Consider the following 16,498-nt stretch of genomic DNA (forward strand, 5'->3'; position numbering starts at 1 on the left):
TTTTGGGCATGCTCGTAGTTTATGGTTTTGTCTCCGCAGCTGCATAATTTGCAGCTGCTAGACAGCCTGAATACATGTGGGGATTCCCTAACAAACAGGCAATCCCTGCATGTGTTCAGGTTGTCTAACAGCTGCAAATCATGCAGCTGTGGAGACAAAAACATAATCTACGAGCACGCCCAAGATACTCGAAGAAGACCCAAGCAGGCTCGGAAAACTCGAGTAACGAGCACACTCGCTCATCACTAATTAAGAGGAATCAAATCTTACTCCAGGTGATGACTGCCCACCGCTCATTATAAATTACAAAAAGGGTGTCGCCATGCCCCCATCCCAACTTTGTTGGAACAACTGGGAAAAAATAGTATAAAAACGCAAAAAGTTGCAAAACTTTTTAGCAAGCCAAATGTTGAGCGTAAATTTTCCAACTTTTCAAAGCTTTTTACAAAACTTTTCTGTAGTAAATAGATTGATGAATTGGGACAAAGTGATCTTTAGTTATCCTCTTATGTTTCAGAGCCATGTCTTTTATGCTCCCTGGGTCTCTGCGGTTTGAATGCAGTGGTTTAATAATGGTCACCAATACTGCTGCAAGTCACTGAGCTCAGCATCTACATTGGTAGTGCCTTTGACCTCAGTGATCAGCTAAAGTGCTGTCAACATGACATTACTACTGCAGCCAAACATCAAGACCTGGGAGGCGGCAAAGATACAGCAATGTAATTTAAAGCCCAATTTGTTTAGTTACAGTGGGGAAAATAAATATTTGAGACACTGCCAATTTTCCAAGTTTTCCCACCTAGAAAGGATGGAGAGGTCTGTAATTTTCATCTTAGGTACACTTCAACTGAGCGTGACAGAATCTACAAAAAAAAACCTGAAAATCGCATTGTATGATTTTTACGTAATTAATGCAATTTTTTCATCAATATGGTTACATTTATTAATGTACAAGACATCTCTTTTGTGATGTATTTCATTCAGTAAATATTCCCCTTTTTTAACTAACTCATTTATTTGCTTGTAGCGTATTTTTTATGCACTAAACTAATAATATTTTCTTTTTCTTCCCCTGTTACTGTGGACTTGATTTATTACATCAGAAACAGGGACACGAGACACAGGTAAGTGAATCAACGGTGAAGTCATTTGTAACTATTGATTTACAATAAGAAAAAAAAATTCAACGGGTGCAATATATTACTAAACTGGTCAAGAGTTGAACAAATGTGAGCATGAGCAGTATTCGAGGCAATTAAGGGATTGTATCTAATTCCGCTTCATTCACTGGCTTTATGTGTAAGATTAAGCCATTATGTTTGTTTCCATCAATCAATCATTTATATAAGGTGTCCTCCAACATCACTGCATTAGGCATTAGCTCAGGTTTCTCTGCAGGATGCAACGTTCTGGGCCTGTTTACACCATGTTCATGAGATGTATTGGGTGCACTTTACGTGTTTCCGAGTCAGTAACCATATGGCTCAGGTGAAATATATGCCTAATAGATATATTTTCAGCATGGCATATATCCAGTGAATAAAACTCTATAAGCAAATTTGATCACCACACTGGGAGCATAGCATCCAAACACATCTAATATGTGAACAAAGACTTCCGTTTGTGCCTTTTAGAAATTATTAAAACCAGAAATATCAATTATTTCTTTAACGGTATTTTCCAAGACTAAGATATTGATGAATTAAAGACAATGTACACATGTCCATTTAAATCGGAAAAGTGCTATCCGTGATTTTGTTTGTTTTTTTGCACTTGTACCCATGTTATTCTACCGGGCTGTGAACATGTCTGATTTTTTCTTCAGAGCAAGTGGTCCGAGGAAACAATCATTGACATGCCGTATTTTGATTTGAGTGACAGATCAAGATTGGCAATGCAAGTTTATGGGTCCATGGAAAACATTGGACCGCACCCTGATGTGGTCAGATTTTCGCTCACAATGGATGGAGAACGTGAAGAAACTTTTTGCTTCTTTATCTCCAGCTTCAAGCAAAATGGTTCCCACTCTGATAACGCTCTGATCGCTGTCTGATTAACATAATTGGACTGATTTTCTTGGATGGAGAGAAAACAGATGTGTGACTGTATCCTTAGTATAGGTCATCAAAATCAGAGCAATGGGGGTTCAAGAACCAGCAATCCCTGGACGTTCAGAGAGAATAGTGTGGAGACACCACAACTCAGTATACTTTATAGTAGTTGTGTTTCTTGGATACCATGGATCAGCTGAGCTCAGAGGTGAACTAATCTGCCAGTGTATATATATATATACACATACAGGTCCTTCTCACAAAATTAGAATACCGTATTAGAATATCATCAAAAAGTCAATTTATTTCAGTTCTTCAATGCAAAAAGTGAAACTCATATATTCTATAGAGTCATTACAAACAGAGTGATCTATTTCAAGTTTTTTTTTTTTGTTAATGTTGATGATTATGGCTTACAGCCAATGAAAACCCAAAAGTCATTATCTCAGTAAATAAGAATAATTAACAAAAACACCTGCAAAGGCTTCCTAAGCGATTAAAAAGTTACAAAGGTCTGTTTCAGTAGGCTCTGCAATCATGGGGAAGACTGTTGATTTGTCAGATTTCCAGAAGGCAGTCATTGACACACTCCACAAGGAGGGTAAGCCACAAAAAGATCATTGCTAAAGAAGCTGGCTGTTCACAGAGTGCTGTATCCCAGCATATTAATGGAAAGTTGATTGGAAGGAAAAAAGTGTGGTGCAAAAATGTGTGCAAGCAACAGAGATAACCACAGCCTTGAAAGGTTTGTTAACAAAGGGCCATTTACAAATTTGGGGGAGATTCACAAGGAGTGGACTGCTGCTGGTGTCTTTGCTTAAAGAGCCACCTCACACAGACGGATCCAAGACATGGGCTACAAGTGTCGCATTCCTTGTGTCAAGCCACTCATGACCAATAGACAGAAAGAACTGGACTGTTGCTCAGTGATCCAAGGTGTTGTTTTCAGATTAAAGTAAATTTTGCATTTCATTTGGAAATCAAGGTCCCAGAGTCTGGAGGAAGAGTGGAGAGGCCACAATCCAAGCTGCTTTAGGTCTAGTGTATAATACAAAATCTCTAGCACAGAACACATCATATAACAAATGGTCCTAAGCCTATGTAACCAGACAAGTCTACTCAGTTTCCATTCACTTTAATAAGGTAGGATATCATTGGACAACTCCTTTAATTACTCAAGCTCAAGAAATACACAAATTGAAGCAAGAGATTTTTTTAAAGCTGCTAACTCACCTTTCCTGGGTCCAACACTGATTCTGTGACTTTGCTCTTGTTGTCTGTTATTGTCTGCAGCGCTGACGTTGACAACAATGCAGCCAATAACTGAGCTTGGCGGCTCTGCCCAAGTTGTCGGCATGATCCACACTGATTCGCTGAGCTTACAGATTGTGCTGTTTTTGTGACCTCAGCGCTGCAAACAAAAACAAACACCAGGAGCAGTGGCAGAGACTCAGGGCCTGACCCGGGGAGAATGGGTAAAGCCCTGCAGTAGGGTGAAAGGATTTTTTTGAACCTGGGAAACCCCTTTAAAGTGCATTGTAACATGTTTTCAAGATGATTGCATGTTATTGGAGTAAACTATTTAATTGAAAAGTCTTTAGTTAAAGTATCTTTCAGATTTTAGTTTACTGTCCAGGGAATTAGCTAAAAGTAACAATTCATAGCTTGTTATTTCTTGTGACCTTTTAGCTAGTGGTGATTGTCCTGCATGTCCCATGTTCACACATTTTCATTATCATACATAATGGCAAACTGCTGCTTCACATTGTTAAAATTAGAAAATGTAAACCCAATGGTGAAGCAATGACTCAATGTACCAAACAGCTACTATGCACCTGACAGTTTCCTACTGCTGGCAAAGATTTAAACGTTTGGCAGAAAAGCAGGCCTCCTAATTGCAAGCACACCATCTCCATGACAACATCAATCAATGCTCTGGAGTTGAACGTAGAAATATATTTTTTTCAGCCTTGAGTTATAACGTCTCCATAAACTCATTCGTGTGAATTTACTATAACGTCTTGTCTGTGGTAGAATAGTTTATCTAGCTATCATAGCATTTGATCAGTTGTAGTTCATTTTGAAAGTTTCAGACCTGGTTATATATGGATCTACTTATGACCACTTCAAAGAGAACCTTTCACCAGTGGCGATGATAAAACAGAGGATGGAACAGTGCTTTTAAAAAGGTCTAAGATGTGGAACTCCGTAACCTTGTTAAAGGGTGTCCTAACCACAGACTGATCACAAAATGGCCTCTTGCTATCTGTAGGATACAGAAGGTCATTAATATGATATTTTTGGGAGTCACATGCTTGACATCTCCATTGATCAGCTGATCTCAGCTCTTCCAGTGGTCTGATTTAAGCAAAGTACAAAGCAGAACTTCGTAGCTCTGTACATTATGTAGTGGTCATTGAGTGCGGTAGTTTCTTTTCCATTCATTTCCATTCAGCCAATGCTGAAGCCAATATCAGTTAAATAGGTGGGGGTACAGGGTGAGGGACGATTCCTAATCTCATTATGATGACCTGACCTATGCATGCATCAATGTGTAAGTCCCAAACCACCCCTTCAAAGTGTTTTTCTCATGTTTGTGTTTTAGGAGTTAACCATCCAGCTTCCTGCTTGCTGAGGTGAATTGCACTCTTGAATAATTGCAAGTTCGGATCAGTGGCATTTTCGGGCCATTAGCCCAAATTGTTCACTCTCCCATGCTGCAAGCAAAGCCAGCTTTGCCTCTGCAGTATGGAAATTACAAAGAAGCAATGGACAGATCCATTTAGCCTTAGAGCAGCACAAGCAAGCTATATGGCAAAAAGTTTGCAATTATGTGTCTCTTGCATAATAACTATAGCATTAAAGGCCACCATCCTATTTGTTACGGCCGCCGCCGCTGCTTTCCGTCCTCGCGCCGCCGGCGCGCTGTCCCAGTCTTCTTTGGTCGCTCCTTGCTTGGGTCCCGGCGCGTCGCTCCTCCGGACTCTTCTGCGGCGCCGACTTCTTCCACCACTGTTCATCCCCGCCGCACTGCTTCCGGGGGACGGCGCGCTCATCGTCCACAGGCTCCGCCTCCTTCACATCCTGCTGAGGATGTTCGGTCTCTGCGCCGGCGCGCGGGGTTCTATGGAGGACGCCTGCGCTCCGGTCTGACCTCTCCTGCTTCCGGGATCCGGTAGTTCAGCCAATCCCGGTAAGACCTGCTGTATTTCAGGCCACCTCCCCTGCTAGGAGGTGCCTGAGTGTCATTAGCTTCTTGCCTTTGACTCTGGCCCCTTCTGGTCTTGTGCATCCTTGCTAGTCCAGTATCTTTCGCCTGCCCTTTCGCCTGTGTTCCTTTACTTTACCCGTCATCTCTCCCGTTTCTCTTTTCAGTTTCGCCTCCGTCTCCTGTTTATTCCAGTACAGCTTGTCTTCCGGTTTCCGTGTCGTCCATTGTGCTCCTGTTCTGCTGCCTACGTGGTTCCAGCTCCTGAGTTCCGTTTTTTGTTTTTTTTGTCTCTTCCCTGAGCCGTCCCTTCTGGTATCTGCTACTGTGGTTCGGTCTTCTCCGGGTCTGCTCCAGCCAGTCCCTGTATAGGGGTTGGTTAACATCTGGTCAGCTCGCCCGGAGATAGTACCTTGCCATGGTCCAGAGGGTCCACTCTCGCTTTTTGCTCTGACAGCATAACAGAACACTCAGGCCATGGACCCCGCAGGTGCCGCGTTTTCTGCCCAAAAGGAATTGGGACATTTGCGCGAGAATCAACAGCGCATCATGTCTTTCTTAAAAAATATGGAGTCTCGTTTGACCTCATTACAGGCCGCCGACCCAGTCAGTGCTTCCCATCTAGCGAGCCTTCAGCAAGAGCTCGCTCAGCAGCGTGATACGCAGGCACGCATGCTGACCTATATGGCCTCCATTGACGACCGCTTATTCAACCTACAGTCTGTCCCTACGCCTCCCATTCAGGTAGTGTCACAAGACCCAAGTTCATCCCCCACACCTCACCCGCCTCCTCGCCTAGGCAAACCTCCCAGGTATAGCGGTGATCCTAAACTTTGTAGGGGGTTCTTAAATCAGTGCCGCCTCCACTTCGAACTTCTTCCCCAGCAATACCCGACGGATCGCGCCAAAGTGGCTTTTATTTTGTCCCATTTAGAGGGAGAAGCCTTAGCTTGGATCAATCCCCTCTGGGAGCGGGACGACCCCATAGTCTCTCAGTTAGCTTTCTTCCTGGAGACCTTTCGCAAAGTTTTTGACGAGCCCGGACGATTAGCCTCCACTACGGAGTCTCTTTTTAGTCTTCAGCAGGGTTCCCTAACGGTAGGCCAATATGCTATTCGCTTCCGAACTTTAGCCTCGGAGCTGGGGTGGAACAACGAGGCTTTAGTTGGGGCTTTCTGGCGTGGTCTGTCCAGTCGGATAAAAGATGAATTGGCTGGTAGAGATACTCCTACCTCTTTAGAGGACCTCATAGCTCTCTCTACACGCATAGATCTACGCTTCCAAGAGCGAACTCGTGAGACCGCCAAGGAGAAGAGGTCTGTTCGCCCCCTACCACCGGTCCGTAGGCCGGGGAGTCCACGTCCTGTGACGTCCTCTGCTGCATCTGTTCCTGAGCCTATGCAAGTTGATCGCGTCAAGTTGGCAGAACAACGTCGTCGGGAGAGACGTTCCCAAGGGCTCTGCTTTTATTGTGGTAGCGCTGCTCACTTGTTGCGATCCTGTCCCGATCGTCCGGAAAACTCCTCCGCCTAGGCCAGGTAAGAGAGGCCTCCCTAGGTGTTTCTGATTCCTCTCTACCTCTGTTTTTGTCTGTTTTACTTATTCTTAACCTTAAACGTTTTTCCGAGGTCGCGTATGTGGATTCGGGTGCGGCGGGCAACTTTATCAGCCTTGAGGCGGTTCGAAGACTTCACATTCCAGTTATCTCTCTGGACACTCCTCGTCTGATCGCTTCCGTGGATGGGAGACCCTTGCAAGATGCCATTACCCTAGTTACGGAGGAGGTCGAACTTCAGATTGGGGCTCTACATCGAGAGAAGATCACCTTTTACGTCTTGCCTCATCTGGCCCATGCTTTGTTACTGGGGTTGCCGTGGCTCCGTACTCATGAACCAACTCTGGACTGGCGTTCGGGGGATGTGCTCCGTTGGGGATCTACCTGTCAAAAGCAATGCCTACTGCCCGTTAGGCCTGTAGTTCTTCCTCAGGCAGCTTCCATTCCCTCCGGATTACCCTCTCCATACTGGTCTTTTGCGGATGTTTTTGATAAAAAAGAGGCTGAGACTCTTCCGCCACATCGATCCTATGATTGCCCAATCGAACTTCTTCCCAGTTCCGTCCCGCCTAGAGGAAGAATTTACCCACTTTCCTCAACGGAGACCAGAGCGATGTCTGAATACATTCAAGAGAACTTGACTAAAGGATTCATTCGTAAATCTTCTTCTCCTGCAGGTGCGGGATTTTTCTTTGTCAAGAAGAAGGACGGTTCGCTTCGACCCTGCATAGACTATAGAGGTTTAAACAACATCACGGTCAAGAACAAGTATCCTCTACCTCTCATTCCTGAGCTCTTCGATCGACTTAGAGGAGCGCTAATTTTTACTAAGTTGGATCTCCGGGGAGCATACAACCTAGTTCGTATTCGTGCCGGCGATGAATGGAAGACCGCTTTCAACACCCGAGACGGTCATTATGAATACCTGGTCATGCCGTTCGGCCTCTGCAACGCTCCAGCGGTCTTCCAGGAGTTCGTTAACGATATTTTCCGTGATCTTCTCTACTCCTGTGTTGTGGAGTATTTGGACGACATCCTGGTTTTTTCAGTGGATTTGCCATCCCACAGAAGAAGTGTTCGTCTGGTTTTGCAACGTTTGAGGGAGAATCGTCTTTATGCGAAGTATGAGAAGTGTCTCTTCGAACAAACCTCGCTACCCTTTCTTGGTTACATTATCTCGGATTCCGATCTCAAGATGGACCCTGAGAAAGTGAATGCCATTCTCAATTGGCCACGTCCCTATGGAATAAAGGCTATCCAACGGTTCCTGGGATTCGCCAATTACTATAGGCAGTTCATATCCCATTTCTCTTCTGTAATTCAGCCTCTTTCTGCTCTCACCCACAAGGGTTCCAACCCGAAGACTTGGACTCCGGAGGCCGAGAATGCCTTTGTGCTCCTGAAGCAGTCTTTTTCGTCCGCTCCGGTATTGCACCATCCTGAGGTCAACAAGCCATTCGTTCTCGAGGTGGATGCCTCCTCCACGGGAGCAGGAGCGGTGCTCTCCCAAAGATCCTCCACCGGTCGACTAGTTCCTTGCGGATTCTTCTCTAAAACGTTTTCTGCCTCGGAACGCAATTATACCATCGGAGACCGTGAACTGTTGGCCATCAAGTTGGCTCTGGAGGAGTGGAGGCATCTTCTAGAAGGAGCAGTTCATCCTTTCGTAATTTTCTCCGACCACAAGAATTTGGCCTATCTTCAAACTGCACAAAGACTTAATCCACGACAGGCTCGATGGTCTTTGTTCTTTGCTCGCTTCGATTTCGAGCTTCGCTTCCGGCCAGGTGACAAAAATATCAAGGCTGACGCACTGTCTAGGCTTTCACAGCCCGAGGAGGTCGACGAAGAACCAGCTCACATTCTCGATCCCTGCAAAGTTGTCACGGTGGCTCCAGTTAGCATGATCCATCCTCCTCCGGGTAAGACCTTTGTGGCCGAGGGGGACAGAGAGAAAGTGCTTCACTGGGGACATTCCTCGAAGTTAGCAGGCCATGCTGGGATAAAGAAGACCTACCTTCTCATAACTCGCTACTACTGGTGGCCTGCACTACGTCAAGACATCGAGGAGTTTGTTGCCTCTTGTTCTTCCTGTGCTAAAAATAAAGTGCCTAGACGATCTCCTTGCGGAAGATTGCTTCCTCTTCCCGTCCCTTCTAGTCCGTGGCAGCACATAGCCATGGACTTCATCACCGATTTGCCGAACTCATCTGGTTGTACAGTTATCCTTACGGTGGTGGACCGGTTTTCCAAGATGGCTCATTTTATTCCTCTGCCTATTCTACCTTCGGCTCCTGAGTTGGCAAAGATCTTTATTTCGAAAATCTTCAAACTTCATGGTTTTCCTCAAAACATCGTGTCCGACAGAGGAGTTCAATTTACGTCTCATTTTTGGAGGGCATTATGCAAACTTTTAAAAGTGACTTTAGACTTTTCTTCAGCCTACCATCCTCAGACTAATGGACAAGCAGAGCGAATGAATCAGATTGTGGCTGCCTATCTACGACACTTTTCTAACATCCACCAAGATGATTGGGTTAGTCTTCTGCCCTGGGCCGAGTTTGCGTATAATAATCACTCCCATGAATCCTCTGCGAAGTCTCCTTTCTTCATCGTGTTTGGTCGACATCCGAATATGCCTCTCCCAGTGTCCTCAACGTCTACCGTTCCTGCTGCCGATACTGTAATTTTGGACTTTTCTTCTATATGGGGAGAGGTTAAAGAAGCACTTGATACGGCATCTTTGAGGATGAAGAGACATGCGGACAAGAGACGTTTAGATTCTTCCCCGTTTTCTCCCGGTGACAAGGTCTGGCTTTCTTCTCGGTACATTAGACTTAAGATTCCTTCCTGTAAACTTGGTCCTCGCTACATCGGTCCTTTTGAGATTCTGAGTCGAGTCAACGATGTCGCCTACAAGCTGAAGCTGCCCGCCTCGCTCCGTATTCCCAATACCTTCCACGTCTCTTTGCTCAAACCTGTTATTTTTAACCGCTTCCATCCATCTTCCTGTATCTCTCCTCAACCTGCTCCTGCCGATGGTGTTTTTGAGGTGAGGGATATTTTGGCTATGAAGAGAGTTCGAGGGAAAAAGTTTTTTTTGGTGGATTGGAGGGGTTTCGGTCCCGAGGAGAGATCTTGGGAGCCGCTGGAAAATATTAATGCACCCCGTCTTCTTAACAAATTTCTATCCGGTTTTGGGAGGGGGGATTTTAAGGAGGGGGGTACTGTTACGGCCGCCGCCGCTGCTTTCCGTCCTCGCGCCGCTTCGGGCCGCCGGCGCGCTGTCCCGGTCTTCTTTGGTCACTCCTCGCTTGGGTCCCGGCGCGTCGCTCCTCCGGACTCTTCTGCGGCGCCGACTTCTTCCACCACTGTTCGTCCCCGCCGCACTGCTTCCGGGGGACGGCGCGCTCATCGTCCGCAGGCTCCGCCTCCTTCACATCCTGCTGAGGATGTTCGGTCTCTGTGCCGGCGCGCAGGGTTCTATGGAGGGCGCCTGCGCTCCGGTCTGACCTCTCCTGCTTCCGGGATCCGGTAGTTCAGCCAATCCTGGTAAGACCTGCTGTATTTCAGGCCACCTCCCCTGCTAGGAGGTGCCTGAGTGTCATTAGCTTCTTGCCTTTGACTCTGGCCCCTTCTGGTCTTGTGTGTCCTTGCTAGTCCAGTATCTTTCGCCTGCCCTTTCGCCTGTGTTCCTTTACTTTACCCGTCATCTCTCCCGTTTCTCTTTTCAGTTTCGCCTCCATCTCCTGTTTATTCCAGTACAGCTTGTCTTCCGGTTTCCGTGTCGTCCATTGTGCTCCTGTTCTGCTGCCTCCGTGGTTCCCGCTCCTGAGTTCCGTTTTTTGTTTTTTTTGTCTCTTCCCTGAGCCGTCCCTTCTGGTATCTGCTACTGTGGTTCGGTCTTCTCCGGGTCTGCTCCAGCCAGTCCCTGTATAGGGGTTGGTTAACATCTGGTCAGCTCGCCCGGAGATAGTACCTTGCTACGGTCCAGAGGGTCCACTCTCGCTTTTTGCTCTGACAGCATAACACTATTACACTGACAAAAATTTGTCCTAGAATGTTTGTACACATACCTGTGAGCATGTGCAGTAGGAAACTCCTCCATTGTGATCTGAAGATACTTATAACATGTATTGTCATTTAGAAAGACAGGGGGGCAGCAGTGTGAGCAGCCTCTTCTTATCTCAGCACCCCTGCTGTCTTCAGTATTTGATAAGATTGACCGGGTGGACAGCAGTGTGAACAGCTTCTACTTATCTCAGCACCCCTGCTATCTTCAGTATTTGATAAGATAGACAGGGTGGACAGCAGTGTGAACAGCTTCTACTTATCTCAGCACCCCTGCTGTCTTCAGTATTTGATAAGATTGACCAGGTGGACAGCAGTGTAAACAGCCTCTTCTTATCTCAGCACCCCTGGTATCTTCAGTATTTGATAAGATTGACCGGGTGGACAGAAATGTGTGACAGCCTTTTCTTATCTAAGCAGCACTGCTATCTAAAGTATTAGATCTTGAAGACATCGTGGACAGTAGTGTGGTCAGTCTCTTCTTACCTCTGCATCCTACTATCTCCTTTATTAGATCAAGTAGAGAGGGTGGACAGCAGTGTGAGCAGCCACCCCTGGTGTCTCTTGTATCACATAAGATATACAAGGAGGACAGCAGTAAAAGGAGCCTATTCTTACTTCAGCACCCCTGGTATCTCTTGTATTACATAAGATATACAAGGTGGACAGCAGTATGAGCAGCCTCTATCTACATCAGCACTCTTGGTGTCTCCAATTAGACAGGTTAAACAGCGGTGAGAGTAGCCTCTTCTTACTTCAACACCATTGGCACCTCTATCATAAAATCAGAAGGAGAGTGCGGACTGCATTGTGAATTGTCTCTTCTTACCTCAGCACTCCTAGTATCTTCAGTATTGGATTAGAAAGGCAGGGTGGACAGCAGTGTGAGCAGCCTCTTCTTACCTCAGCATCCCTGTATATCCCATATTACATCAGTATATCGACTGGCAGCACATCTTTCTTCACATAAGGAGAGCAAGGAGAAGCTTGCTACTGCACATGCTCTATTCAGTTAACATTCTAGAACAAGTTTCTGTCAGTGTAACAAGGCGGTTGCCATTTTAATTGAATAGTGATTACCTCCCTAGAAAAAAATCTTGTGATTTACTAATTAAAGGGATTTTGCAATTTTTTAATAATGGCATTTCTATTCGTTATTTAGTTTTTACGGTTTCTATTTTTTCTTACAAGCTGTTCACGGCTGAGACATCGATCAGCTAATTTTAATTAGGAGGTGGTAACATAATCCCTACTATGATCTCTACTAAAATGGATTAAATAAATAAATGGCTTATTATTTAATATGCTTCGATCCTCATTAAAAATAAAATTATACATACATTGATTATTGTGATAGATTTAAAATTATATCAATGGCTGATCTGATGGGACAGTTAGGTAATTGGTAAGTAATAAGAACACAAGTTACAGAACATATCTAACATCACCAATATGGGCCAAGTCATTGTAAAGAAATATAGTGTACGTGGCTGGTTTATGTAGATATATATGTAATCTATCATATTCTCTCTTTCAGTACTAGTCCAGCACATAAATATTACTTGGCCGTCGATGCTTCTTCTGAATCATTGTACTTGTCGGATACCAATACGAGGAAAGTCTACAGAGTGAAATCTCTTTCTGAAGTTAAGGAGCTGTCAAAGAACTTTGAAGTGGTAGCTGGGACCGGTGATCAATGTCTCCCATTTGACCAAAGTCACTGTGGAGATGGGGAAAAAGCGAATGAAGCTTCACTTAACAGCCCAAGAGGTAAACTGAGAAATAAAAATAAATAAAATAATAATAAATAACAATAAAAATTGTTTAATATTCAAATGTTCGAGAAGTGATCTAATTACTATTTTTTATCTATTTACTTATATTTAATGTATTAACATAACAAATTGAAATACCTTCTAAAAGAGATGAGACAATCTTTCATATCTTTTCTAAGCTGTTTTTCATGGTTAATAAATTCTGCTATCACTAGCTATTAGCGCATGTGCATCTTCAGAACACCAAAGAGTTTTCCTTCCCTATATGTAGTGTCTAAGGGGGAAAGTTTACATTTAAAGGTCTTCTTCAAGAAATTAACCAATATAGCCATTATCATCTATGTCATGTGGAAACACACGTTAGGCACTCACTAGGACGGCTTGCAGAATTGCAGAGCAAGGTATGTCTTGACTATCAGGCTGAGGAACAGCACTGTGAAGAAATATAACATTCCTGCTCACTCACTTTTTGACAAGTTAACAAAGGGACATGCACGAGAAAAATAGTGTCAAAATGCAAGTAGAAAAGGCCCCCTGTTCTGTTGTTTAGAGCAGCACGTGGAGACACTGTGAGTGGGCTTTTTTCCTCTTCTTTCATGTCCCAGGCTGTGTAAGCAAAAAAAGTTATGCTGGTTCACAATTCTGTTCCTTAAGGCTCACACTCATCTGCGTTTATAAAATCAGTCCGATGTTGTTCCTGAAAAGTCGAATGAGTGTCATGAGAGTACAATTTTTTCTCACCTACCATCCGTATGACATGCGTATCCAAGCCGTATGCAATACATTTTTAACATCAGCTTTTACAAACAGGAATTCTCTGTCAATTCAAGCTAGTTTACTAACTAATAAAACAATCTTGCATAGATTGAATTTCAGAAAATCAGGCAGCACTCCAAAAAATCAGATGAAAAAAGAGGACTTTATTAGCCCATCTGGTATGGCAAAGTTTCAACTGTGAACAGCCTTTCTCAAACTGTGAACGGACCCTGAACAACACTATTTCCCCACTTGCCACCACACTAGGGCAAGTGAGAAGAGAGAGGCTAAGCTCCAAATTTGGCACATCTTATGGATGCGCCATTTCTGGGATGACTGATGGCTGATGTTCTTAGTCTGGGAGGGGGCTAATATCCATAGCCCCATCCTAGCCTATTAATATCAGCCCGCAGCTGTCTGCCTAGACTTTGCTGGTTATTAATTATAGGGGGGTCCCACGTCTTTTTTTGAGGGGGTCCTCATTTTAATGACCAGTAAAGGCTAAGTAGACAGCTGTGAGCTGATATTATTAGCCTTGTAAGCTCCATGTTTATTACCTCCTTCTGAGGCTATAAACATCAGACCCCAGCTGTCAGCTTTCCCTTACTGGTTATTAAAAATTCTGTGGACCACAGGCCATTTTTTATATTCTCTATATACTGTATTTTTCAGATTATAAGATGCACTTTTTTCCCAAGATTTTGGAGGAAAATGGGGGGGTGTCTTATAATGCAGATATACCTTACCAGTACCGTTGCTGCAGGCTTCAGGCTGGGATGAGGGGGTGCCCGGCAGTGCTGTGGGGGTGCCTGGCAGTGCTGCGGGGGTTTCTGACGGTGTTGTGGGGGTGTCTGGTGGTGCTGCAGGGGTGTCCGGCGGTGCTGTGGGGGTTTTCGGTGCTGCTGTGGGTGTCTGCGGTGCTGTGGGGGCTCTGCTGACATTTTGTGAAAGGCCACAGCCCCCACAGTTCCATGGTTTCCTAGGCGGTGGACTCCAGGAAAATGGCCTCCGGGGTCGGCACATGCGCAGATGGAGATCTTGGCACCAAGACCTCGGGAGATGAGATCTCAGTGCTGAGATTAAATAGCTGACTCAGGCTGTCAGCTATTTAAAGCCATGAAGTTCTGCCTTCCACTGCCAGTCAGTAGCTCTACTACCTGGTCTATAGGTCTGTTCTGTGTTGTCCTAGTATATCCCGTTTTCTGACCTTGGCTTGACTTTTGATCAATCGCTTGCTTTCCAATTTTGTTCCTGACATAACCTCTTGGCATTGACCCTGCGTTGCGACCCTTCTTGCCTGCAGCTTGCACCACTGAACAGCATCTAGCTTCGTGGCCACAGCCTAAAGTTTCTTGTTAAGTCCAGATCTCTGTATAGAGTTTAAAGAGTGAAGCCCAGAGCAATCCCTGGGATGTGGAAAATGGAGTGCCTAGCACCAAGTCTGTTCATGGTAGCCATTTTAAAGCTGTCAGATGACCACAAACAGTGCCTTCAATACAGAGCCTAGTTATACGCTAGCCAGGTATATTTTTCTCTGAAATCCTCCAATGTTTCAAAGAAAACATAGTTTGAAGAGCCCGCAGGGGACCACAGGGGGAGAGAATACTAGTCTGGTTCCGACCAACGCCAATAAAGGTGGTTCAATAGAAAAACAATAGCCTGCACTCTGTCTTAAAGTGAGGTGCTGGCTAGGGGGTTTGCGAAGTATAGGGGATTAGTACAGACAAAACTACATCGGTGAAATAGGGTGGCTATACCTTTAAAATAGCATTTAGCGGCAGCGCTCCCACACCTTGCCTGGTCTCCCGCTGCTGGCATGTCAGGGGAGTGAAGCCAGAGGCTTCTTTTACCGGTGTACGGCGTCCCGGAAAGAAGTGTGTCACATGAAGTGACGTGTTCTACTTTCAGCACCTCCATTTTAGGACCTGTGTGCATTCCATGTGCGGTGCCGGAAGCGCATCGCAGGAGGCTGACAGGTCACTTCCATGTGTATACTTGGCAAATGACCCGTCAACTACTTGGAGCTGGGCTGAGAGAAGCCAGCCAGGGGCGGTGCCGGACTACACTCATCTCTCTCTGTAGTCACCGTCTGGCACTTCAAACTATATTTTCTCTGCTTTGAGGGCTTCACAGAAAAATATACCTGGCTGCAATTATGCATGCCAGGATCTGATTTGTGCTACCTGTGGATCGAGAAGCATGAATCGAATGACTGGTTCATTTCAATTAGATTGTGAATCTATAATGTTTATGATTGTTATATTTTAGAAGTTTTCTGTACGAATGAAATGGTTGCATTTTATCAGCTCAAAAACATCAGTTGTCCTGAAAATGACATTAGTATGAATTTCCAACTTGCCGTGTTTGTCCTCAATAACTAGATAAATATTGTAGCCATTTGCAAATTAATGTAAGAGAGGCAATTACATAAACATCACATTTTAATTAGACTTGTATAAACTTCTGAGCATAATTAACTATTCCCTGGTTGTGCAGGCGTGAGAAATATGTTCATCAATAACTTACAATCAAAGACTAGATAATTAATATTTATTTAGAACTTGAAAATCTTCCAACAAAATAATGTGCAAATTCAAGTAAAGTGAATAACTTCATGTGATGTATTAAATAAAGTGCAGTGCCTAGAATCCTGGTACTAATCCAAGCAATAGTCCTTCCACATTAAATTTACATCCACATGTAGTGGAAATGGTGCAGATTTTCTTTTCGGATTTTCAGGAGAAAAAATTGCTGTGAGATACAGTTGCAGCAAAGTGAATGAGGTTTTAATGACTCTCATCCTTATACATGAACATTGTGACATCTAATCCACACACTACAGATTTTAAATCCATAGCATGTCAATTCTTTCTACAGATTTTATACTTTGCAATGGTTAAGGATGCAGATTTGCCTTGGAATTTGTGATCTGCAAGTGATTCTTTTCTTAAAGGGGTTATCGCGATTGTTTTAAATTTCTCTATGAGGATAAGACCAAATCAGCAGGTTTTGTTAACCCATTATTTGCCAAATTAGCAATTTTCATTTTTTTTTAATGACAGATTTTAAATGATTTGGGTCC

At 44.4% G+C, this 16,498-nt stretch overlaps 1 protein-coding gene across 6 annotated transcripts in view; it reads left to right on the plus strand.

The window, feature by feature from the left end:
- The window catches only part of TENM1 (teneurin transmembrane protein 1), a 1,319,573-nt gene that overhangs the window by 1,158,694 nt on the left and 144,381 nt on the right, over nt 1-16,498 (plus strand). For all 6 annotated transcript variants that reach the window (XM_069747173.1, XM_069747175.1, XM_069747177.1 and 3 more), the window contains 2 exons: nt 1,104-1,124; nt 12,423-12,655. In XM_069747173.1, coding sequence (XP_069603274.1) covers nt 1,104-1,124; nt 12,423-12,655 — 254 coding nt within the window. The remainder of the gene's footprint in view (nt 1-1,103; nt 1,125-12,422; nt 12,656-16,498) is intronic.

The sequence above is a fragment of the Ranitomeya imitator genome, chromosome 2, assembly GCF_032444005.1.
Source record: "Ranitomeya imitator isolate aRanImi1 chromosome 2, aRanImi1.pri, whole genome shotgun sequence".
Lineage (NCBI taxonomy): Eukaryota > Metazoa > Chordata > Amphibia > Anura > Dendrobatidae > Ranitomeya > Ranitomeya imitator.